We start from the raw sequence: 24,854 nt of genomic DNA, 5'->3' as shown, positions 1-24,854 counted from the left end.
CACTGAATTCATAAATTCCTTGGGATTTTTCATCTATAATTGAGAGGTTTTGATGTTGTTCGCCGGAATTAGGATTTATTATTTTTTTATTTACTTTTTATGAATTTATCTTGAATTCATAACTCAAATCGTGAGTTTAGATTAACTCGATTTAACTTAGGTCAATTTTTTCGATTGCTCTTTTTATTTTTTTTATTTTATTCTTTAATATTGGGTTGGTTGAATTTTGAGGTTTCTAAATTTTTTTTATTTCTTTTCTATAAAGTTATTAGAATCTCATGACCTGTATCATAAATTTAGTAGGTTAACTCTATTTATTTTTTTCAGGTTCTTTTTTAATTGAGCTCTCCGCTACCAATTGAAAGAATAATTTGTCATGAATATTAATGACTAGAACAATGAAATGAATTCAATTGGGCTATTATACCAATTGAAAGAATATTAGTTATTAGAAATAAATATAAAAATCATTGTGATAGGTTGTTAGGGATTATTTCCCATATAAAGCAATAAGCATATCCTAAGCAGTCATCATGTCAATTCAAATATTGAATTATATATATTTTATCCAGAAAGAAACTGTTAATTACAAGTGTACAAATTACAAGATATATAGCAAATTAAGGCACGTCCTGAATAAAAATGCCGAATATATATAATACTGTCCAAGTTCAAGCCATCATGCTGGATTGCAATGTGTCCTTGGTGCAGCAGTATTGCTCACCACGTTGCTCACCCCTCCTCTCCTACTGTGCATACAATTAGTCTCCCCCTTTCCTTTCTATATTTTATTTCTCAGATTAGTAACCCAGTCGGGCAACCAGTCCTATAAAAGGCCATGATGATGGTAGCGTCCCATATCAACAATCTGAAGTTCTATCCCTGTCCTCTTTGCAATGGCTCTAACCCATTCCTCCTCCGCCACCTTCTTCCTGCTCTTGTCATTGTCAGTGATTGCCTCCGCTGGCGGTTACGGCTATGACCAAAAGCCAGATACAACCAAGCCAAATTATACTTACAACCCAAAACCACAGCCAGACACTTCCAAACCCAAGTATAGTTATGACCCAAAACCACAGCCAGACGTTGTCAAACCAGACCTCCACAAACCATATTACGACTCCAATCCGAAGCCAACCCTACCCAAACCAAAATTCACAGAACCAAAACCAGACAACGGGTATGACTCAAAACCATACCTTGGCCAGCCAACCATCCCCAAACCAGACACTGCCAAGCCAAATTATGGTTACAACCCAAAACCAGAAGTTCCCAAACCGAAATTGACAATGCCAAAACCCAACTATGGTAATGACCCGAAACCAAAGTTGATCGTACCCAAACCAGACACTGCCAAGCCAAATTATGGTTACAACCCAAAACCAGAAGTTCCCAAACCAAATTATGAATATGTTCCGAAACCAAACCTTCTGAAACCAAAGATGACTGTACCCAAACCCGATCATGGTTATGAACCGAAAGAGAAGGTTTATGAACAACCAAAGGCAACTACACCGAAGCCAGAGAATATCACGCCACATGATGGGTATGCCCAAAAACCAAATCTCCCGGAACCAAAGTTATACATACCAAAACCAGGTAATGACAAACTGGACTATGAGCATAGCCCAATCGGCGTAGAAGGTTTTGTCCTCTGCAAACAAGGCTCTAACTATACCCCTATTGAAGGTAATTTCTACACCCTCCTTATTCTTCCTCGGATTCAATGTACTAGTTTGTTTCGCTTGTATTCTTATTCTTACAGACGCTGCTGATCAATGATATGCTTTCGTTATGTTTTCCTCACAAAAACTATTTTTTGTGTGTAGGAGCTGTGATAAGAATAGCCTGTACTGCTGTGGACCAGTATGGTTACAAGAAAGTCCCTTTCTCCTGCTCGACAGAAGCAACTAATGCAAAGGGTTACTACTTCAAAACATTGCCAGCTTTAAAGCTCACAGAATGCAAGGCTTACCTTGAAAGCTCTCCATTGAAAACCTGCAACGTTCCAACAGATATGAACTATGGGATTACGGGTGCTCCCCTTTCAGCTTATCACATTCTCCATGACAAGAAAATAAAACTGTACTCCATGAGGACCTTCTTCTACACCTCGACGAAACCTACATCAACCCCTGCTGGCTATTAAATTGTCCTCTCTCCATGACTACAATTCATCTATTTTTTACATTGTTTAAAGCTGTTGTAACGGATTGATTTCCTTCTTGTCGTTTATGGGCTTTTGTCTTGATGAGTTTCATTAGTGGGGGAGTTTTGTGACAAATTCTCCAGTTAAGATATTTCTTTCTTTTCTTTTTGGGAGATTAATGATGTATCAGTATCACCAAATATTAATTAATGAACCACAAGGTCATTGATTTTTTAAAAAAAATATATAAGTTAAAGACTCGTATTTTTTGTATTTTGTCCTCTGGTTTTATCATGTTAATTTCCATTTCAATGTGTGCGTTTATAAATACTAAGTTACTTGCATGTTCTTAGTAAATTTATTGTTTAATTAATTTATATTATTTATTTTATATTTTTTGATAAGTTGTTTAGAATTATTTACAAATGAATAAATTTAAATGTTTCTTGAATACAAATGTACTTGATTTTCAAATAATTATATATGAATTTTGATAATTATAATAAATTAATTATCACATAAATTTTGATATAATTTAAGGGTTCTTGTATTTTAAGACTTTATATTTCTTCTCGGCTTAATTTAAGTCTTTCTTTTAAATAAGAAGTGCAGAAGAAGAAAAAGAAGAAAAGAGGCTTTTCTTTTAAATAACTTTTGTGTCACCATCACCTCTTGCTTTTGAGATTTTGTTAAATATTTTTTTGTCCATTTAGTTTGTAAATTAAATAGTTTAGTTTAAAACTTTAGATTGCTCACATTTTTGTTCATAAGTTTGAGAAAAGAGATATAGAGTTGACAAATGATTACTTTTTAGTGATGAAACTTGCTAATTTTGGTGTCAATAATTTTTATTTAACGATGAGAGTTTTGTTTCAGTCTGTTTTTCTTTTTTTTATCTTGCCAAAATAAAGTAGATCTGGCATTAAGATTTCTTTTTGGATTTAGGTTAATTTTTTAATTTTTTCAACTAGTTAAATGTTGATTCAATACCAAAAATGAGTTTTTTTAGGTTCTTAGGGTGTTCTTTTAAAAAAAAAAAAAACAAATGGGTGAAAATGTGTTTTTTACTTTTCGAAGTTGATTGCTAGCCTTTCCATAATCTTGAACAACAAACATGTTGCATGCTGTTTTTTTCCTTAAAAAAAAAGGGATTGACAACTTAAAAAAACAAAATAAATAAATAAGGCCTGAAAATATGCACTTCTACTTTTATTTTAAGACCCATGCATGTAGGGCCACCAAGCTTGCGTGCCTAATCTTTTTTTTTATTTGATTATTTTTTTAATTTCAACTTTCAAGATCGGTTTCTTACTATTTTTTTTCAAATGAATCCTTTAACATTTTTTTTTTGAATTAGGCTTCTAAAAAAAATTTAGTTTACTTTTCAATTGAATCCTTCAACATCTATTACCTATACAATTTTCATTTTTTTTTCTTTTGGGTATTATATTATTGACGATATCCCAAAAAATCCAAGTAACTTAGGAATAAAGTTTATGTGTTGGATAATTAGTTAATCTCTTAGTTCTAGAAATATGATTCTTTCTCTCTTGGTAAAGTGTTTGGTAGCTCATGACCCGAATCACAAGTTTAGTATGTTAACTCTATTTATTTTTTTAGTTCATTTTTTAATTAAATATTTTTTTATTGGACTTTATAATTGTTTTTTAATTTTCTTTCTATGAAGTTATCTCAAACTTATAAATCGAGTAACAGGTTTGACATGTTGACCTAAATTGACTCAATTTATTTTTTTAGTTTTCTTTTTAATTGAATATTTTTTTCAATATCTCCCACCAATAACTCAATCTTCTTCTTTTTTTTATTTAGGTTTTTTTTTAAAATTTTCATCCTTAAATATTAGGTTGTTTAGAAATTGAGTTTTGTAATTTTTTTTTAAATTTATTTTCTATGGAGTTATCTTGATTCTTGTATTTATTCTTTTTTTCAATTTCAATATTTAATATTGGATCTATTGGAAATATAGCTTCATAGTTTTTTTTGTTTTTTTTATGAAGTTATCTCAATCTTATGATCTACGTTACGAGTTTAACAAGTTAGCCCATATTGAATTGCATTTTTATTGTCTTGTTTTTTAAGTGATTTTTTTTATTTCATCATTCAACATTGAGTTAGTTGAAAATTAGGTTTCATAATTTTTTTTATATTTGCTTACTAAGGGGTTATCTTGATCTCATGACTAGAGTTGTGGATTGACAAGTTAACCTGAGTTGACGTGGGTTATTTTTTTAATTTAATATTTTTTTTTCAATTTTATCCTTTCAACATTTAGTTGATTATGAACTGGCTTTCATAATTTATTTTAATTTGTTTTTTATATGGTTATCTCGATCTTATGATCCAATTATAAATTATTTAGGTTAACACTTGCCTATCAAATATGTCACCGTCTTAGTATTTGAGAAAAATATCATCTAATATATTGTTATATTATTATTTAAAAAAGATGTCATCAAATATACATTATTTTTTGAGTTCATAAATATTTTTTATATATATTAAAAGACACATTAGAAATGCCTGAGAATTTATATATGTTAAAAAAAATTGATCTCACTCACACCATAGTGCATGCCAATAATCTAATAATCTAGTAATATTCTATGACATATATAATGCGGAAATAAAATAGTGACATCAAATATGGACAATTATAATTCATGATATCTGATGAAGAAATCTTTGTATCTTTGTTTATATATATTTAGTTATTTATTATAATTTATTTGATTTTTTTTTATTAATATGGATGTTCGGATCAGTTTGCGTGCAACTCGACTAATCTCACGGGCCTTGAAGTTAACAATCATGTAAGTTTCCAGTGACTCTAAAATTTATGAGACTCGAACTGATGATTTCTATGGAGCAAACTCAGGACTTGATTAGTTGAGCTACACTCTTCAGGATTAATAAAGATAATTATCGAGGATAATTATTTATCATTATCACTTAAATTTGTTTTATAGATAGTTTGAATTTTATAAATTAAATTTAATTCATGTGGATAAATCAATTTTTATGTTTGAATTCTTATTTCTAGACGAAATTCAATTTATAAAAATACGCAAGATTCTCTAGTATGCTACGATAATTCCTCTTGAAATTCTGGTTGTTTATAATATTCCAAAAATACCTCTTTTCAATGCAGAAACAGGATAAAAAAGTAAGGAAGAAGAAGTTGGTGATTAAAAACCTTTTACAATTACGTGTTAAAGAATCATCTCAACCTAATAATTTAAGTTGTTAGGTAAGATCTCGGGATATGATTTATATTATTCTCTAATACACTCCTTCAAGTGAAAGTCTTTTGGGCTTGAAACTTGCACAGGTCCACTTTACCTTGTACTTAATTTTTATCAAATAAATGAGGATTGTGAGATTCGAACTTATGACTGCTTGGTCATCAAGGCTCCGATACCATATCAAAAAATCATCTCAACTCAATAGCTTAAACTGTTAGCTAAGATTTCAGGATATAATTTGTATTATTCTCTAACAGTACGCAAGTGTCAACTTTTCTTCTCTCTTAATCTTAGTTTGTACAGAACTTAATTCAGAGACGGGTTTTGAATCGGCAGCTCGTCTTCTTTGAAAATATCATCATGAACTTCGTTATTGCGTTTTTTGCACCCCCTAACTTTTGAAGCCACACCTGTTGTGCTTCAACATGCTTCATGCTATCAAGTTTTCAGTCGCTAAAAAGGCCAAAAACGGTAGCCAGTGCTTTACTACCAGGCATAACTTCTCATGGAGCATGGTATAAGGAAAAAATGTTTTGAACTAGAACAATCACTTCAGCTAATTAAGATTATGCAGCCATGAGCAAATCTAAACTTTCGAAAAACTGACCTGTGATGATTGCATGGTTTGGACAGAAATGCATTGTAAGACAACTAGCACAGAAGGCAAAACAAGATATGCCACGATATCCGACCATCAAGTGGTCTGTGTCCATCTTGAGAAAAAATCAATTAATAAACACGAAGCAAGATCTACAAGAAGGAAATAAAGGCCTATATTTTATGTCATTTTCAATGAATTATATTTTATCCAGAAAGAAACTGTTCATTACAAGTATACAAATTTCAAGATATACTAAGTAATACTCTAAAAGGCGTGGGAGAAGCTTTCCCACGCCTTTTACTAATATATTAATATATTATTATTATTATTATATTATATAACTGTTTTTTTTAATGAATTTTTTTTTTATTTAGTTTGTTAATGTTAAAATTTTTTTATTTAGTTATCAGATTTTCATGATATGGATCCCGAGTTTGATGGGTTAACCTGATTTGACGCGTTAATCTGAATTTTTTTTAATTATTTTTTTCATTTAGTTTAGTTTGTTAAAGTTAATTTTCTTTCTATTTAATTATCAGACTTTCATGACACGTATCCTGGGCTTGACGGGTTAACTTGGTTTGATAAGTTAACCCGGTTTGATGGGTAAACCCTTCATTTTTTTTTTCTATTTAGTTATCAAACTTTCATAACGTGAATTCTAAATTTTACGGGATAACCTGGTTTAAAGGGTTAACCCAATTAATTTAATTTTTTTTTCTTCATTAATTTTTTTCTTCTTGTTGATTTTTTTTCTTTGGTTTTTTTAATTAATCTATTTAATTATCACACTTTTATGACACGACCTTATAGTCAGACCTACATCTAATATTCTTGAATCTGGTGTTGCAGTCAGACTCACTTAAACTTGGGTCATGCAAGTTTAATGTTATTAGTAATATTATAAATATTACTCTTAGATCAAGCGTTGCAGCTATATCTAAAATTTTTTGGTATAAATTTACAGAAAAACTCAAGATTTTTAAATTTTTATTTTTATATATATTTTTTATGTCAAAAAAAATTAGTAGCAAATTAAGGCACGTCCTGAATAAAAATGCCGAATATAATACTGTCCAAGTCCAAGCCATCATGCTGGATTGCAATATTGCTCCCCACGTTGCTCACCCCTCCTCTCCTACTGTGCATACAATTAGTCTCCCTTTCCTTTCTATATTTTATTTCTCAGATTAGTAACCCAGTCGGGCAACCAGTCCTATAAAAGGGCATGATGATGGTAGCGTCCCATATCAACAATCTGAAGTTCTATCCCTGTCCTCTTTGCAATGGCTCTAACCCATTCCTCCTCCGCCGCCTTCCTCCTGCTCTTGTCATTGTCAGTGATTGCCTCCGCTGGCGGTTACGGCTATGACCAAAAGCCAGATACAACCAAGCCAAATTATACTTACAACCCAAAACCACAGCCAGACACTTCCAAACCCAAGTATAGTTATGACCCAAAACCACAGCCAGACGTTGTCAAACCAGACCTCCACAAACCATATTACGACTCCAATCCGAAGCCAACCCTCCCCAAACCAAAGCTCACAGAAGCAAAACCAGACAACGGGTATGACTCAAAACCATACCTTGGCCAGCCAACCATCCCCAAACCAGACACTGCCAAGCCAAATTATGGTTACAACCCAAAACCAGAAGTTCCCAAACCGAAATTGACATTGCCAAAACCCAACTATGGTAATGACCCGAAACCAAAGTTGATCGTGCCCAAACCAGACACTGCCAAGCCAAATTATGGTTACAACCCAAAACCAGAAGTTCCCAAACCAAATTATGAATATGTTCCGAAACCAAACCTTCTGAAACCAAAGATGACTGTACCCAAACCCGATCATGGTTATGAACCGAAAGAGAAGGTTTATGAACAACCAAAGGCAACTACACCGAAGCCAGAGAATATCACGCCACATGATGGGTATGCCCAAAAACCAAATCTCCCGGAACCAAAGTTATACATACCAAAACCAGGTAATGACAAACTGGACTATGAGCATAGCCCAATCGGCGTAGAAGGTTTTGTCCTCTGCAAACAAGGCTCTAACTATACCCCTATTGAAGGTAATTTCTACACCCTCTTTATTCTTCCTCGGATTCAATGTACTAGTTTGTTTCGCTTGTATTATTATTCTTACAGACGTTGCTGATCAATGATAAGCTTTTGTTATGTTTTCCTCACAAAAACTATTTTTTGTGTGTAGGAGCTGTGATAAGAATAGCCTGTACTGCTGTGGACCAGTATGGCTACAAGAAAGTCCCTTTCTCCTGCTCGACTGAAGCAACTAATGCAAAGGGTTACTACTTCAAAACATTGCCAGCTTTAAAGCTCACAGAATGCAAGGCTTACCTTGAAAGCTCTCCATTGAAAACCTGCAACGTTCCGACAGATATGAACTTTGGGATTACGGGTGCTCCCCTTTCAGCTTATCACATTCTCCATGACAAGAAAATAAAACTGTACTCCATGAGGACTTTCTTCTACACCTCGACGGCACCTACATCAACCCCTGCTGGTTATTAAATTGTCTTCTCTCCATGACTACAATTCATCTATTTTTTACGTTAATGTTTAAAGCTGTTGTAACAGCTTGATTTCCTTCATGTTGTTTATGGTCTTTTGTATTGATGAGTTTCATTATCGGGAGAGTTTTGTGATAAACATTCTTCAATTAAGATTTTTCTTTTATTTTCTTTTTGGGAGATTAATGATGTATCAGTATCACCAAATATTAATGAACCACAAGGTCATTGAATTCTGATCCTTTTGTTTTTTTAAAAAAATATGGTGTCAATTCTAATCCTTTTATTTTTTTTCCTTTGATCATGATTTTTTTTTTTATTTTGTTCCTTTAATATTGTGGAAGTTTTTGGTTGATGGTTTATTTTAATTTACTTCTTATGTGATTATTTTATTTTTAAAAAATATTTTTTATTGGGTTAATGGTGTTATTTTACAAAAAAGTGTCCGCTTTTATTGTTTGAAAGGCACTGAAAAGGAGAAAGAAGAAGAAAAAGGAGACATTTCTTTTAAATAACTTTTGTGTCACCGTTGCCTTTTGCTTTTGAGATTTTGTTTAAAAACAATTTTGGTCCCTTTAGTTTGTAAATTAAATAGTTTGGTTTGAAACTTTAGTACACCCAACCAACTCAGAAACCAGGTTAAATTCAAGAAACAAAGGGAAAAAAGAGATTTAGGTTACTTTTAGAGGTAAAATAGTTATTTTCTCCCGGGTATCTCTCTCCTCATAGATCAAGTTTGGAATCATTTGGATTCGTTAAAACCCAAGCCAAACTTCCAACACGATCATAACCAGCAATAGAACTTAACCCAACAATAACAATGGAGAAGCTTGAATGCCCTTCTAAACAAAGGAAAAACAAGGCACAAATAACCATAGATATTGGAGGATCGGTTGTGTTGGGTGGAGTATTCGTTGTTACTAGTTTGATTGCTGCTGCTTTTGCTGTCAAGAGAAGGAGGAGAAGAGACACCGATAAGGAGGACTTACCGTGCAAAAAAGAAGCCAAAGGCAGTCGAGGCCTGTGTTTTACGCTTGAAAATCCGTCCTCCACTTTCCATCAGAATCCATGGTCAGCATTAAGACACTGTTATATGTGTGTTTGTGTTAGCAATACTTAGAATTAAGAGAATGGTTTCTTAATTTGCAGTTTGACAGATGGATCTATAGGGATGACTGCAGAAGAAATCCAGGTTGATTGTATTGAACTGGTCTGTACTGAGAGTTTGATTTTGGTAATCATTGATAATTTTTCCAGCATTAAATATCCTTTCACATAGATGAAGGATCCATTAGGGTCTATTTCTATATGATGTCACGATCTTGTCATGATGCTGAAAGGGAGTTCAAAACTAGCTTGGAATAATTATGTATTACTCATACCTTGTTAAATTTGGTTCAGGAGGAGAATTCTGCCTGTATGATCAATGACGAAAATGATAATTTCACTGGCGATGATCAAGAGTTCCTCCTCACTGATGATACAAGACAAGAAATAATTATTACATCATTTGATGTTTGTTGTGGCATGGAAGAACTTCCCTTGCTAGTACTTGATAGCGAGTCGATGAATGAAGTGGAGGGCAATATCAAGAATGATTCCGAAGATAACTCATCATGGTTGGAAAGAATTGAAATTAAAAGGCTGGAAGAGGAAGTAGATACCGAAAGGATTATGGAAGAAGAAACTAAATCAGTGAATCTGGTTGAAGAAGATGAGGAGGGATACTCCAGCGAAGAATATGTTGTGGGGGAAGAGGCAGTTGGCGCTGAAAAGATGACTGCTGATCCGACTGTAGCAATGCTTTGGGTTGAAGATGAGGAGGAGGAGGATAGCAGTGAAGAATATGTCATGGACGAAGGTGATGAGAGTTGAGAAGAAACAGGAAGCACTTCCGCTGAGACCAATGCTGAGGTAATTTGGCCAGCAGAGTCAGTGGAGGTATTGTCACTGGAACTCAAGAACATCATGATAAACACGCAAAGTTTGGAATCGAAAGAGAAGATTGTGGAGGAAGATGGAAGTACCAAAAATGAAGAGTTATTCAATAGAGGCATTGCCACCGGAAGTAAAGAGCACCTCAGTAAACCTGCAAAGTTCATAATAATCAAGTGACACGATGTATAGCTGACGCGATGCATAGCATGAATAGAATCTAGCCTCAAATTTAAAGTTACAGCCCTAACACTGATGATAAATTAGAGAAAATCTATGATATTTTATAAAATGTCTATAATCTTCAATAAAAACTCTATTACAGCTCTTAGATTGCTTATTTACTAGTTAAGAAAATAATAAAAGAATCCTAATACATCAAGGTAAACAAGACAATCTCAAACAGTAACTTCTGATTTTTAAAAAAAAGTTTCCCTGATCTCCGATGGTTATTAAATTTAAACTCTAAAAAAAAATAGAGCTTTAAGAATCTTCCGCTCACGAAAAAATCAAAGAGAAGTTTGTTGAGGAAGACAGAAGCAACAAAACTGAAGATTTTGGCGATTCCAACAACGGCAAAAAGCCTCAACGGGGACACAGATAATCATGAAACCAGTAAAAAACCGAAGTCCTTGAAGTTAATAATCAAACTGCAGAGCCAACAAGGAGGAAGATTTGGGTTTGTTCGATGTTACTACCAACACTTTTGTTGCTACTTTTATTACTCATCGTAGTGCCCTGTTTTATCAAGTTGTTCATGGTAATTCTATCGAGGTTTAGTTTAGTGGATAACTGAAACATATGTCCTCGGAGAAGTTAAGAAGGGCAATAAGAATCTCACTGATCTATTCTCGTTTCCCCCTCAATCTCGCACAAATTGTACATTGAAGCAGCACTTGTTCACTGATGATTATTTTACATACGATGATTAAAATATAATACTTATCATTTTCTTATTAAGAAAAATTGTTTGGTTGTCATGCTTATGGTAACCAAGGCTGGTGCCGATTCAAGATATTAAAATGTAATAGCACCCTCAGGCCTCGGAACAAGTGAGCTCTCTCCGAGGCCAGTGCTATAACTACCGAGGATTAGAATTATAAAGGGCAGAGAGACACAAAATAAATAAAAAATTTAAAAAACAAATCCTGTAGCTACGCTACTTCTCAAGTTATGGGCTCCTAGACGTGGAGCCATGCTGGTCCATGGAAAACTGGGGTTTCTCAACCAGTAAAACATAGGCTTCTTGCATGAAAATAATACAATAATTCACGGGCAAAAGGTGCAGCTTATATCAAGAAAAAAAAAGGGCGTCATCTTACCTCAAGAACTCTTAAAAACACCTTTTTGTTTAGATGTTTCACCATCCTCTTCACAAGTATCTTTACATGTGTATACTTTTTAACTACCACTCTTTAACTATATACAATGCCCTGAATCTCCACAGGCAGACTTGGCTCAATTGGCTGCTGCTGGTTTATTTTATTTGTCCCAATGACAACAAAATACTTGAGAACTACAAAGCTAATTATCAAAAAATGTAAGAGCACCAGAACCTCAGTTTTCTGGGGGCAAAATTTCTTACCCAAGCTTGCAACAGCTGGGGCCACCAATCAATTAGCATTCAAGAAGATGGTTTTCTGTTGAGCTTGGCCAGCTGCATCCCGTAGACCATCCTAAAACACCCTGAATTAGATCCACACTTGAGCAACCCTTAACCTGAAAGAGGTAGGAGAAGACATGTCATGACCAACTAATTTCCACAGCCGTGGGAAAAATAGAGAGAGGCAGAGAAATGACACATGTCATGACATGAAGGAGATGGATTCTCAATGCCCTACCAAACTATCAAGGTTGCCTTCAATATGAAACAGCATCACAGCCATTCCCCTTCCTCTATCAGTCTCCGACTGATGGTTGAAATCAAAGATGTTACGTTAGTCTATCAGTTGAACAGATCATTAATAGAGCATGTTCACTACTTCACTGTATGATGTTCTTACTTACCACACAAGAACATATATTGATATCTACAGCTGCCAAAGCTGTTGCAATCTCAGCCATCATGCCTGAAATTGTATTCCAATATTTACATGGTCAACAAGAAACAATCAGAAATATTGATATTAGACAGGAATTAGACAGGAAAATGAAAGCCATCACCCCACAAAATTGTGAGATTTTATTCCAGCAGCTACAGAATGATCAGATTTTCACCACGAGTTTCAAGCTTGGAGAAAAAACAATTTATCATACCATGATTGGGCCAGTCACAACCTTGAGAATTCATTAAATATGCAACCATGAGGCGGAAAACAAACCATCACTGAATGAAAGAAGAATTACCTCTTCGATCAATGCATACAACACAAAACCATTGGATGGAGTGCCCTTCAAGACTGTGCCAAGAGGCAACCTTGCTGGCTTGCCAACTTTCTAAACCAGGCAAGACTTCCTTGTACCTTGGAATGCTAGCTTGTATCATCTTGGCAACACCATTTCCCTGAGATAATAAATCCCCCTTGGTCTGCACATGCTTATTATGTTTCCCATTGACCTTGGGGGTCCACACAGTTCCATAGTTCACGGGCAAAAAATCATTTGAACATTTCCCTTGGGATGACTTTTCCACAACATTCATAAGTATTTTCTCCCACAGAGGTCTGCTCCGTTTGTTATTATCTGACATATCTTCTACCTCATTCTCCCCTTCAGAATCAGCAATAAAGTCATTTACCGAATCTGCTGTTATTTCAGCAGCAGATAGTGCAGCTTGCTCCCTTAAGAACTGAACAGATGAAGAGCATTTTATTATTAGAGCAGCAGGAAATACAAAAACAAAAAACTTTATTTTCAATTCATAGGACTAAACCTACTTTCATAATTTTGTGCCTTGCACTTCGTGTTTTTGCATGCTGCAACCATTGCTTATGCCTCTGAAAAGCTGATTTGCTAGAGAGTGCCTGAACAAACAATGAAGTTATGAGGTGAGCAGCAGAACAAGGGGATAATGGTGTGCATTTTTAAGTTTCAGATGTATATGCAAGCCTGCAAAGTCTCAAAAAGCAGATGAATAATTACACATCGTATAATGTATCATAATGCCAATCACTATAGCTTTATAATACACCATCACCTTACAAAAAGAGATCATTTGCTCCAAAAATCACATTAAGCTTCGATATTTACTCAAACTCCAGTAGTTGGAACTTGGAAGAGCATATTATCTTTTATTTCCTATTATGCAAAGGATCGGATATGTATGATCTACAGCATAAAGTTTTGGAAAACATTACAAACATTATAAGATCAATAAATACTAACATTATAAGTAATTATCTCCACGACTTCTGCATTAGCAAGTACATGCATTGGAGAGACAAGATTACCATTGACCTGCAAAAGGGGAAATGCAGAATTCAGACATAGAATTTTGTTGTTTTTGCTTTTGTATTTTTAGTAACCCTCCAATAATAAAAGAATATGATATTGACCAAAAAACAATACCTTTGCAGCCACCATCTTATTGCCAATTTCAGTGTGTATCATATAAGCATAGTCGATTGCAGTTGCTCCTTTTGGCAGATTCTTTATCTGTACCGTATCATCAAATATCAAAATCCAGCACTGCACATCTAATATGTAAATTCACCATTTCTTACCAAAAAGATTTCATAAGTGCAAATTAATACGCAATCTTACCTCTCCCCTTGGTGTAAATACAAAGACACAGCTACCAAGTAGATCTCTGGTAATGGTCTCTACAAATTCCCTAGAGCTCATATTGCCAACAAACTCTTCTTGCCATTCTCTAATTGCATTAAGCCAGCCAATCTGGAGGAAAGAAAGGACTTCAACCATGAAATTAGCATCAAAGTCACAGAACCTTAAAAGTAGCTCTCCTACAAGCTTCTTATGGACGTTTGCAAATTACTGACTTATCAAGAGCAAGATTAACGTACCCTGAGTGCAATGTTTGCATTGTTAAGACAGACTGCCTTCCCTCTTGTACTTCTACCGTTAGGCATTGCATGTCCAACTAAACCTGTAACAAATACTCTCCCGCTATAGTGAGCAGCAATGCCTCTCTCAGCTATCAGATCCATCTCTTCTGTTCTTATCTGCCAAAATAGATGGATTTATAACTAAATATGTTGCAACCAAGTCCTAAATCAGAAAGACTACGAAAATGAACTAAAAATTGAAAACAACCATCAGTGACTGTTTGAGTGAATTAGGACAACAGAGAAAATAAATTGAACATTTTCTTTTGAAGACTGAAAGAAATCAACAATTCTCCTTGCACAAGCAAAGCTCTCCTATGAAGGCAAAAAAACAAAAGCAAAAAATGAAACCTCTTTTCCCTACTACCAGAAGAAAATGGAACTTGGTAAAACATGAACATCAAAGAATACCTGAACTTCCAGTCTAAACATGCTTTCATACAGAAATGGAATTACAGTTGTATGAAGACTTTGATAACCATTAGGTTTTGGAGTTGCAATATAGTCCTTCATCTGTTAGGAAATTTGCTCAATGTATTAAAACACAATGAACAGTCTAATATTAGCACTAACGCTTCAGAACGAAGGATAAGAGAATACGCACAGCTCGAGGAATGGGGGTCCAGATTCCATGGACTAAGCCGAGAACATGATAGCATATCTGCATAAGATCTGACCATGAGAAAAGCCCATAACGTACACCAAGTCACAGAGTTAGCAGAAGACACATTTCCATAGATCATGACAGGGATATACCTGCTGTGGACTGCATAATGGCCCGGCTCCAATGCATGGCTTTGGCTGGATGATAATTCGAAGCTGATTTAATTAGAAGGACAAATGTGTTAGTGCACAATAAAAAAATGTGAAGTTTCACTTTTGGATGTTTCTTGGGATGGCTCAAAGCACATGTCAAAACAAACCTGAGCAATCTGGTTAACTTCATTGATCGAACCTTTGGATTTAAGCACAGCTCTATAAATACTGAAAGCACACAACAAAAGTTCCTAGTCAAAAACATTGACGAAGAAAACCAAACATAGAGAAAAGGACATTTAAAGCAACACTTTCAACAGGTCATGAGGGGAAAAGATGGTAGTAAAAACTAAAAGCAACTATAATCTTCAATAGATGACATGAAGACTCAATGTAAAATAAGAAACTCACTAACCATCTGCATCAACAAGGGTCATCTGCCTACCCTTTTGAGAGCCAGACAATACTCAACCAACAGGCCACAAGGGAGTTTACTATAAAAAAAAAATTTACGAAGGGTGCAAGATTGACATGAGGACTACTAAGGAACTTGCTTGTCATAGTACCACATTTGTCTAAGCCCATTTAACTTAAAAATTACCATTTAATCACATAATGATATGGCTATCTAAGGTAAAACACCACAACTTGCAACAAATAATAATAAACAAAGATAATGAAATCCTTGGTTCAAACAAAATCAACAACCAGATCAAATAAATAAATGAAGAAAATAACTATTAGAAGATTCATGGCTTCACCTGTAAGGCTCCTTGCAGACAGCACGCACATCAGTTTTCACAGTCAAAAGGTCTAGGAACTGATCTTCCTCTATCTTCTTCTTCAAAATTTTGTTTGCCTAAAACAAAAGCACAAACCTTTGATTAATAATAAAGTAGATACTTCTACAGATCTAACTAAACATAATGCATGAAAGAGAAGAAAAACAAAACCTCTTCCAGTTCTTTCTCATGTTCTTTATACAGATCTGCAACTCTCCTCTTGACCTTAGCATAATCTTCAGCATTTGTATACATGAATGATAGATTTTCAAGCTCAGACTGCAAAGATCATGTCAGGTAATCAATTAAAATTAACAGGGGGAAAAACTATAACAAGCTCTCCAAGCAGAGACCATCCTAAGCACTAGTCATATTTTTAAATAGAAGAGGACACCAATGGCATCATGCAACTGTTGATTAACAGTGGACAAGCCGAAAGCAGATGGGAGAAATAAAGTGCGCATCATTCAGCAGTTTTGGAAAAACATGTTGCATTCACACTTAGTAGAGCAAATGAGTTTAATTAAAGAGAACAATATATCACAGCACCAAAAAATAAGCATAATATGTTATAGATTGACAAGGAATGAAACAATTAAATGGTCCGTTTTTAACAATTTCTTAGGCTAGAGGAATGCGTTGCCTCAAATTTTACTAAAATTTCAAATCTGGTTATTCACAGTTTGGAACTAAGTAACAGAAATAACTATAGATGAAATTAGAAGCATGAATTTCTCTATCTCAACATCTCAAATTTTGATCACCTGATATAATCAAGACAAGTTACACAACATGAGTTAACATGTTTACAACCACTAACTAATTATATGCAACACAGAATCATAGAGAGGAATTTTACACGTAAAAAAGAGGTGTATAGATATACCTTGATTTGATACATTCCCAACAATTTTGCAAGAGGAGCAAAGACCTGAAGTGTTTCCATTGCAATGCTGGACTGCAGACAAAATAGTGATGTTAAATATAACTGAGGTCAATAGCCAACTAAATCTAAAATCTCAACACACTACCTGCTTATGCAATGGCATGTGCGAAAGAGTTCGCATATTATGCAATCTGTCAGCTAATTTGACAATGATAACACGGACCTGAAAAGGCAGCAGTTTAATTGTAAAATGGCTTAAACAATGGATAAGATTATGCACGGAAAAAAAAAACTATAAGCAATGAACCACCTCCTCTGTCATAGCCAAAAACATCTGCCGCAGGTCATCAGCTTTTACATCTTGCACCGATTCATTTTCATTCTTACACTTTAATTTTCCCAGTTTGGATACCTAAGCCAATGGAAGAAACTTAGAATCAATATGTGCTGTGTGTTCAAACAAAATATATAAGATACAATTTCAGCTGCTTAGTTCATAGATGTACCAATGTAAAGAAAGCACCTTAGTTTCTCCTTCTACAATGTGGCGCACAGTAGGACCAAATTCCTCCTCAATTCTTTCAAAAGTAACAACATTCGTATCCTCGACAGTATCATGCAGTAATCCAGCAGCAATTGACTCCCAATCCAGTTCCTAATAAACAGGCAAGTGAGCAAGTTAAAAGTCAATGTCAAGAAATGGGCATACATTATAAATTAAAGGAAACTCACAAGTTCTCCTAGAATACGTGCAACTTCAACAGGATGAATAATGAAGGGCTCTCCACTGCGTCTTTTCTGACCGTCATGAGCCTCAAAGGCCAGCTGTACCACCAAAACATTAAGTTCACGAATACTTCACCTGTGTCAATATGCAAGAATATGTCCACGAAGATTATACAAGAGCACGAGTACCTTAAGAGCTTTATGGACCAATTCCAATTCTTTTGGTGAAAGGTATGAAACAGTAGGCTTAAGATCCTGAGGCAATTACACAAAGTAAGCTAAGCCAAACCATACCAGAAAGAACATCGCTTTCAAGAAGTTTCTAGAGACACCATAGGAAACAATAGTGCAATTTTACCTCCCACAATCTCTCAGGAGAAACTTCATTGATGGTATCTGCAGAAATGGATGATGAAGAAGACAATTGCCATTTTTTACCAGCTACATGATGCAATCTGGATTTAAAAAATCTCCCAAGAAGTGCAAAGTCAGAATCTTCACTGGCATAACAAACTCCGGTATCAAAGGCTTTGCATCTCTGGCAATGTAGCATAGAAAAGGCACAGATATTATAATCATGAAAATATTGTTTGCAAAGCAAATTTTGGTAATAAGACAACAGAGTTGTAGCACTATTGTAATATGCTAACCACGGACTGATGGGCAGTTGCATTAGGATTGCCTTTGGTTTTATAAACAACATGAATTTCACATGTTCACTTGGAGCTTGATAGGGAGAATTTGGCACTCTAAAATGATGGTATTTCTAGCACTGTAGTAATTATTGGATAAAGATGCTATGATTGGCTCTTAAGCGATTTTTCATAACGCCTAACTTGAATATGGAAAGGTGGATGCTTAACAACTGACCTTGTCTGGAAAAAATATGGCTACACTGAAATGGAATATTTTCATCCAAGATTTTATTCTAAAAATTGGCCATTGGAACAACAATGAACTCGAACTCGCCAAAATTAGCGGCAGCTAAACAAAGAAGCTGCATTTGAATCTTCTACTGACTTGATAGGATGGGCTCACCGATCTCACACACTTTTAAGGGCGAATGACTCGTAAGAAAAGTAGATTCAAAAACTACCCATATTTTATGTTCCAGATTCAGAGTAAACTATATAACTACTTAAGCTTTCATTTTACCACTGCTATCAAAATGAAAGATCCCGATCATTTCGTTTGCCTACTAGGTATCAAAATCCGAAGAATTAACTGTGTATCTTCTTTTCATTTCCTTTACAATCGCAAGGCTTTAGGTATAGCTTCCAAATAAAACTATGAAGAAAGTATGGTGGATAATAGGCTAAGCTAGCAATAAATTCGAAATAATTTTAGAAGGCAGGTGAAGGGAGGAACTTACAGACTTAAACTGCTTCCTTCTTCCATTTCGGCCACACAAGAATGACGAACACTGCGGAGATGGATGAGCAGTGCTGGCCAGAAACCCTGTCAAAACTCTAGGAGCTTTCCACGCGCAAGAAAGCACACTACACTCATATCTCCCACTTCCATCCCCCTTCGTTAATAACTTACATATATTCAAGCATTCCACTGGAACTGCAAAATTAACAACCACACAATTCTTAAAAAACTAAATCCCGAAAATCCTAAATCAAGTGAGGACAGGATTCTCCTAATTCAATTACCCGGAAGAAAAAAGAAAGATTAAAATACTTGAATTGATTGAGATGCTAAGTTGAGTGGTAATTCAATAGAGAAATCAATATTCAGTGGTAAAAAGAGAAGCGAAAAAACCTGACAACGAAGAAGCAGAGGCCATTTCTATAGAGAAGCATCGGAGAGAAGCACCAATCTCATTGGATTAAATGTTCTAAGCGTTTACAGGCAAACACACTCCGCGCCTCAATCGGCACTTGATTGGTTCGAGATTACCAGAGGGAGGGAGGGAGGGAGAGAGAGAGAGAGAGCGCTGGCGTTTGATTTTTTAGAGCAAGGAGTCTTTAAGGGGTTTAAATCTCTGCTGTCTTGTTAAGGAAAGAGAATCTGGCAAAGCGTAGCGGTGGTTTATGTAAATGCGAAAGTTTTGAATTTTGGACAGAGAAAAAATAAGCGATGGATTTTGAAGGAAGGAGGTGAAGAGATAATCTAGAGAGGGAGAGAGAGAGACTGGGACAGTTGTCCCGTTTAGCCAGCGGAAGGCCACACAAAATGAATGCCGTTCCATAAAAGATATATACTTTTTCTTTTGCTTATGCAAATGTCAATTAAATTTGTCTTGGTAATTTCTAGGTGGAATTCTTCCTTTCTGGTTTTTAATTTTAAAGGACGGCCAGCGGAGTAAAATTCGGAGATTCACGCCGTAAACGCCTGTCAAGCATGCCGTACACAACCCCCCTAAAAAAATATCTCGGCAGCTCCTCTTCTTTTTTTTCCGAATTTTAAAATACATTTTCACATCAAATTTCATTTCTTACATCAATTATAGCATATTGCGGGTAGCCAATTGATATTTTCCTTTCCAAGGTTAAATGTTTTATGGGTTTTAGTGGCCTTAATTTATTCAGTGCACTGTGACTTCCATCGACAAGGACAAGATTGGTCAATGCTTTGGACAAGTGTCTTGAGATTTATTCTTCTGTTTAAATAGCTGGTTTTTCCTGTATTCAAGTCGAAAGACACGTTAGTTAGAAGATGGGGTAGATCATTCTCCTCTCTCTCCCTCCCTCTCTCTCTCTCTCTCTCTCTCTCTCTCTCTCTCTCTCTCCTGACCAATCGCTGTTTGGTTTTCGTTGTTTTGTTGCTGGGAAATAAGAATAAAACTTTCTTAAAGAGAGGGAAAAAATCATATATAATATACGTTGTACAAGCTCATCATTATCACAGTGAAAATGGCAAGAGCACTACTCATAAGTGCCACCCTTTTTCTTAAAGAGAGGGAGCGGGGGCAGGGGCAAAATGCAGGCTCCATTAGCAGCTCGTTAGCTAATAAACACGTCTATAGATAGCTTGGAAGGACTGGCTGTGCTTGGAGAATTATGGCGTCAGTGATTAGGTAAGACAGAATCATTCAATAAAGATCAGGAGATTTATTGTGCCTTGCTAGCGTGAACTCAGTGTTAAGCACCACGTTATAAGAGGATTCTTGCAGAAGTTGGATTAATTTGGAGAAAAATGGTTAAAAACTCTAAGTGGGAGTACACTTGGCCCTGTGCAATGGATCTTCTGTCATTATTGTCAAGGATTCTTTTTTCTTTTTAGCAGTACTGCTAAGGATCCTGTCTTATGATATTGCAAAGTGCAGAGATTTCAGATAAGTTAAGAGGAATAGATTAGTAAAAGGTGGTGAATTAGTTTATAATTAGCTGATCAGCAGCCTCAGTGGGTGCCTAGTGTGTTTAGATTATGTTTCTACGGAACAATTAGTGAAGTCAACAAAATAAAGTCCTTAATTGACTGCATTTTGAGAATCGAAGGATAAAATTAGAAGATTCTTACGCAGCTAACCAACTTCTCTTCCTCTTCTTTCGGCTGTTGTATTGAGAATATACCATTGTCTACAGAGAGCATCTACTAATATTTTCTGTGCCTGTTGATAATGGAATATCTATTTTCCTTGTACAAGTCAAATCTGAATGGCTTTTTATCCGTTTGGCATGTTACATCCTGCGCCACTGGTTCTTGATCAGAACTATGTTGTATCAAACCGCCATCAACTTCTTGCCATCCCCGTTGACTCAAGGAAATGTAAATTATATATATGAAAAAATTAAGATTGAATTATCATTTTTATAAATCATATCAAACAAAGTGTTCGTCCAACAACTAAGGAGTCTAATCGAATATTAATTAGAATGAGTTTTTGCAAGCAGAATTCCACAATGATCGTTGATGTATATTTACTAGATATAGGTGGAAAGCATTACGTTGCGTGCTAGGCTGAGTTTTTTTAACATATAAAACAGATGTTTAAGCGAAGTTAACATTTTTTAAACAAGTATGAAAACTACCCTACTCATGTTATATAGAATTGATTGTGTTTAATAAGTTGATTTCATTTTATTATATGACAAAAACAAAAGGCAATAATAATAAATTGATTGTTTTAAAAATATTAATAATAATCATAATGACATGAATTAAAAAAATTATTTGCCAAAAGAAAATAATTTACAAAGATTAATTTCTAGTTAACCTAACATTGAATGAAAAAAAGTGAAATAAAAAAAACGACTTGAGTCAATCCAAGTTAGTATATCAAACTCGAGACTCGGGTCTTGTGGCTGTGAAAATCTCATAAAAAACACATTCAAAAATATTATAATGCCCAATCCACAACAATTCAAGTGTAGAAGGATAAAATAGAAAAAATCAATTAACAAAAAAAACAACAACAAACTCAGGTAAATCTATCAAACCTTGTGAGCCAAATCATATGAAATGGATGACTTAATAGAAGGCAAAACAGAAAAAACTATGAGGTTAAATTATCAAACTAACTCAACATTGAAAGAAGAAATTGAAAAATATTCAATCATATAAAAAAATCCAAAAAAAACCTGGTTAACTTAGGCTAACCCATTAAACCTGAGACTTAGATCATGATATCGAGATAACCTTATAAAAAAAAGTAAAGAAAATCACGAAGCTCAATGTCCAATTAATCCAGTGTCTAAGTATTGAATTGAAAAAAGAAAAGCATTATTAAAAAAGGATATAAGAAAAAAGACTAATGGCAACTCAAATTAACCTTTCAAATATGTGATTCAAGTCATGAGATCGGAATAACTCCATAAAAAATCATAAAACTCAATTCTGAACCAACCCAATATCAAAGGATGAGATTAATTTTAAAAAAAAAATTACCTAAAACAAAAAATATTAATCAAAATAATTACGACCAAATTTGAAACACAAATAAAATAACATGACATCTTTATCTTTTTGGCATATCAACACGAATCCTAGAGAGAGGAGAAAGAACATGGAGAGGAGAAGAAAGAAACAAAAGAAAAAGGTGTCTCCACGGGCCACCAAATCAGACACGTTACACCACTAGATAGCTTCCATTATGTCACCTCTAATGCCACCAAGGAAACCGGTGTTTTGACATCGTAGCAAGTCACATATACTATTAAAATGTGACAACTTACTTTCACATGTTGGTGCGTACATCACATGCGCCACAAAGTTTCCTATTCATTTACCCTAGCCCATCACATGCGCCACAAAGTTTCCTAATAGTCACATTAACATAGTTTTATTATGTTTTGCTAAGTTGAGGATCAACCGAGAGCAGGAATTTTCTCTCGACATTGCGAAAACCTCATAATTAGACAACTAAAATAAACTATCAAGTTAAATACTAAATAAATGAAATGTGAAAATATCAAATTGAAGAGACAAAAAAAGTTGAGAGATCGGGGAAAAAAACATAAACTCTTCCCCATTTAATGAAAAAATTAATGGTCTTGATTTTAGGGATAAAATAATATTTTCAAAAAACAATCATTTAACATCATGATATTAATTGGAGACAATTTTTTTTTCTTAAATGCATAATATAATGACAATATTGTCATAACAAGCAAAATATTTCAAAAGATTACATAGGGAAATTTGGTTTTTTTATACATTTTAAAAGCATGGTATAAAAACTATATTACTCTTACATGTAAAAATTGTTAAACTTACAAAAATAGGTTTTTTTCATCCTTTCATATTAGTTTTTTTTAATTAACAAGTTGATAAAGGGTGATTTCATCCTTTAAATAATATAAATATTATTAAAAAATATTGTTGTCACATGCAATGTGTGGGCACCACAAAACAGGGCCTTCTAGGCAACATAGGAAATGCATCGCGGTCTTTTTCTATTGGTACCGCATGTGTCGACAACAGTATGGTGGTTGGGCTTCGATAGACTTTTTCTTTCTCCTCCCATTTCTTTCTTTCTTCCTTCCCTTTGCCAAAATACAAAGTAGTCATTTAATTTATTTTTTGTTTTCAATTTTGTCCTCGTTTTTTTGATTGGTTATTGTTTTTTTATCTTCTTTTTTTATATTTTTCTTTAATTATACAACTCATAATCTGGTTTCATTTAATTTTTATATCAAATTTGATCCGTATTGTTTTTATTATTATTTGTTTATTTGTAATCATTTTTCTAATTGAATCTTGTTTTTAATTTTATCTCTTAATATTTAATTTCAAATTATTTTTATATTAAATTTAGTCTCCATTCTTTTAATTGTTATTTCTTTTATTTTGAATTTTTTTTTGTTTTTTTAATTTCACCACTTAGCATTTTGATGATTTGAAATTTTGCTTAGTTATATTTTGGGTTTACCTTCTATGATGTTAGTCTCGGGTTCATGACTAAGGAGCTCGAGTTTTGAAGGTTGACACAGCCTGACTTTGATCTTTTATTTAGGTCCCTTTTTTTAAAAAAATTCTTCAATTCCTTCCATCAACATTTGATTTATTGAGAATTGATTTTTATTTTTTTCAATCTTTTTTATATAAGGTTATCTCAATCTTGTGTCCATGATCGTGGGGTTAACGGGTAATCTAGGTTGCCTCAGATATTTTTTTCCTTATTTTTTTTAATTAGTTTTTTTTTTATTTTTGCCCTTTAACATTGAGATGTTTAATAATTGAGTTTTATAATTTTATTTAATTTGCTTTCGACGAGGTTACCTTGGTATCATAACCAGATCGCGGATTTAGACGAACTAGCCCGGATTGGCTTGAGTTGGATTTTTTTAGCCTTTTTATGTTGTCATTTTTTTCTATTTATTAATTGTCATTGCATTTCTTTTATTCATGTTATTTGAATTAGTTGAATCAAAACTTTCTAATCATGGACTACCTCTTGCTATTTTACTGCAATAAACACCTTCAAATCTTAGTATTACCTAGAAAGATATACCGACTCAATGATTTACCACTTAAGCTCTTATGAAAAAAGTGAATCAGAATTTTTTCATCATGGCATCAGTCATTTTGCTACAATAAACCCATAGACACGTTATAGGATATTGTATGCAACTATAATTGATAAAATTCAACCCCTTGAATTTCTTTGGCATTATGACAAGGCATGGGACACATTTCAACTCCCTTTAGTCATAAAAATATACACCTTCTGTAACACAAAGTTATTATTCTATCACAGATAACTTTTCAGAATCAATCAAGATCTTCTGTTATCTTGACCTTATAGGTTTCCTTAGCTCTAAAGT

The 24,854-nt window shown here is 34.2% G+C and overlaps 4 protein-coding genes across 9 annotated transcripts; 3 read left to right on the top strand and 1 right to left on the bottom strand.

Moving 5' to 3' along the window:
* The first annotated feature begins 867 nt into the window (after positions 1–867).
* Positions 868–2,422, top strand: LOC133682050 (extensin-like). Its single transcript, XM_062105290.1, has 2 exons — positions 868–1,689; positions 1,830–2,422. The coding sequence occupies exons 1-2, from the start codon at positions 897–899 to the stop codon at positions 2,147–2,149; spliced, it is 1,113 nt and encodes a 370-aa protein (XP_061961274.1). The 5' UTR covers positions 868–896; the 3' UTR covers positions 2,150–2,422.
* A 4,831-nt stretch (positions 2,423–7,253) lies between these two features.
* Positions 7,254–8,788, top strand: LOC133682051 (extensin-like). The gene is made up of 2 exons (XM_062105291.1): positions 7,254–8,092; positions 8,233–8,788. Exons 1-2 carry the CDS (start codon positions 7,300–7,302, stop codon positions 8,550–8,552), a joined length of 1,113 nt encoding a protein of 370 aa, XP_061961275.1. The 5' UTR covers positions 7,254–7,299; the 3' UTR covers positions 8,553–8,788.
* Positions 8,789–9,171: 383 nt separating this feature from the next.
* On the top strand, positions 9,172–10,817 carry LOC133682542 (uncharacterized). 2 transcript variants are annotated; one of them, XM_062105920.1, is made up of 3 exons: positions 9,172–9,622; positions 9,701–9,761; positions 9,953–10,817. In XM_062105920.1, exons 1-3 carry the CDS (start codon positions 9,372–9,374, stop codon positions 10,424–10,426), a joined length of 786 nt encoding a protein of 261 aa, XP_061961904.1. In that variant the 5' UTR covers positions 9,172–9,371; the 3' UTR covers positions 10,427–10,817. The 2 variants fall into 2 exon arrangements, with proteins under 2 accessions (XP_061961904.1, XP_061961903.1); XM_062105919.1 differs by having other exon boundaries at positions 9,174–9,622; positions 9,701–9,785.
* LOC133682541 (putative GTP diphosphokinase RSH1, chloroplastic) lies at positions 9,904–19,821 on the bottom strand. 5 transcript variants are annotated; one of them, XR_009836702.1, is made up of 26 exons: positions 19,408–19,821; positions 19,013–19,209; positions 17,999–18,178; positions 17,830–17,895; positions 17,647–17,739; positions 17,438–17,569; positions 17,225–17,326; positions 17,060–17,137; positions 16,915–16,986; positions 16,200–16,307; positions 16,008–16,105; positions 15,414–15,474; positions 15,247–15,309; positions 15,095–15,151; positions 14,902–15,003; positions 14,449–14,607; positions 14,189–14,320; positions 13,994–14,080; positions 13,811–13,882; positions 13,363–13,449; positions 12,833–13,274; positions 12,494–12,555; positions 12,328–12,396; positions 12,072–12,205; positions 10,579–10,640; positions 9,904–10,501 (listed from the first exon to the last, which is right to left on the bottom strand). XR_009836702.1 is itself a non-coding variant. In XM_062105918.1 (25 exons), the coding sequence occupies exons 1-24, from the start codon at positions 19,430–19,432 to the stop codon at positions 12,104–12,106; spliced, it is 2,646 nt and encodes an 881-aa protein (XP_061961902.1). In that variant the 5' UTR covers positions 19,433–19,821; the 3' UTR covers positions 9,904–10,640; positions 12,072–12,103. The 5 variants fall into 5 exon arrangements, 2 of the variants coding, with proteins under 2 accessions (XP_061961902.1, XP_061961901.1); XR_009836703.1 differs by having other exon boundaries at positions 9,904–10,460; XR_009836704.1 differs by having other exon boundaries at positions 9,904–10,025.
* Between the last annotated feature and the right edge of the window lie 5,033 nt (positions 19,822–24,854).

The sequence above is a fragment of the Populus nigra genome, chromosome 2 (genome assembly GCF_951802175.1).
Source record: "Populus nigra chromosome 2, ddPopNigr1.1, whole genome shotgun sequence".
Classification (NCBI taxonomy): domain Eukaryota; kingdom Viridiplantae; phylum Streptophyta; class Magnoliopsida; order Malpighiales; family Salicaceae; genus Populus; species Populus nigra.
The sequence above is the reverse complement of the archived record's forward strand: the minus strand, read 5'-3'. Positions and strand labels throughout refer to the sequence as shown.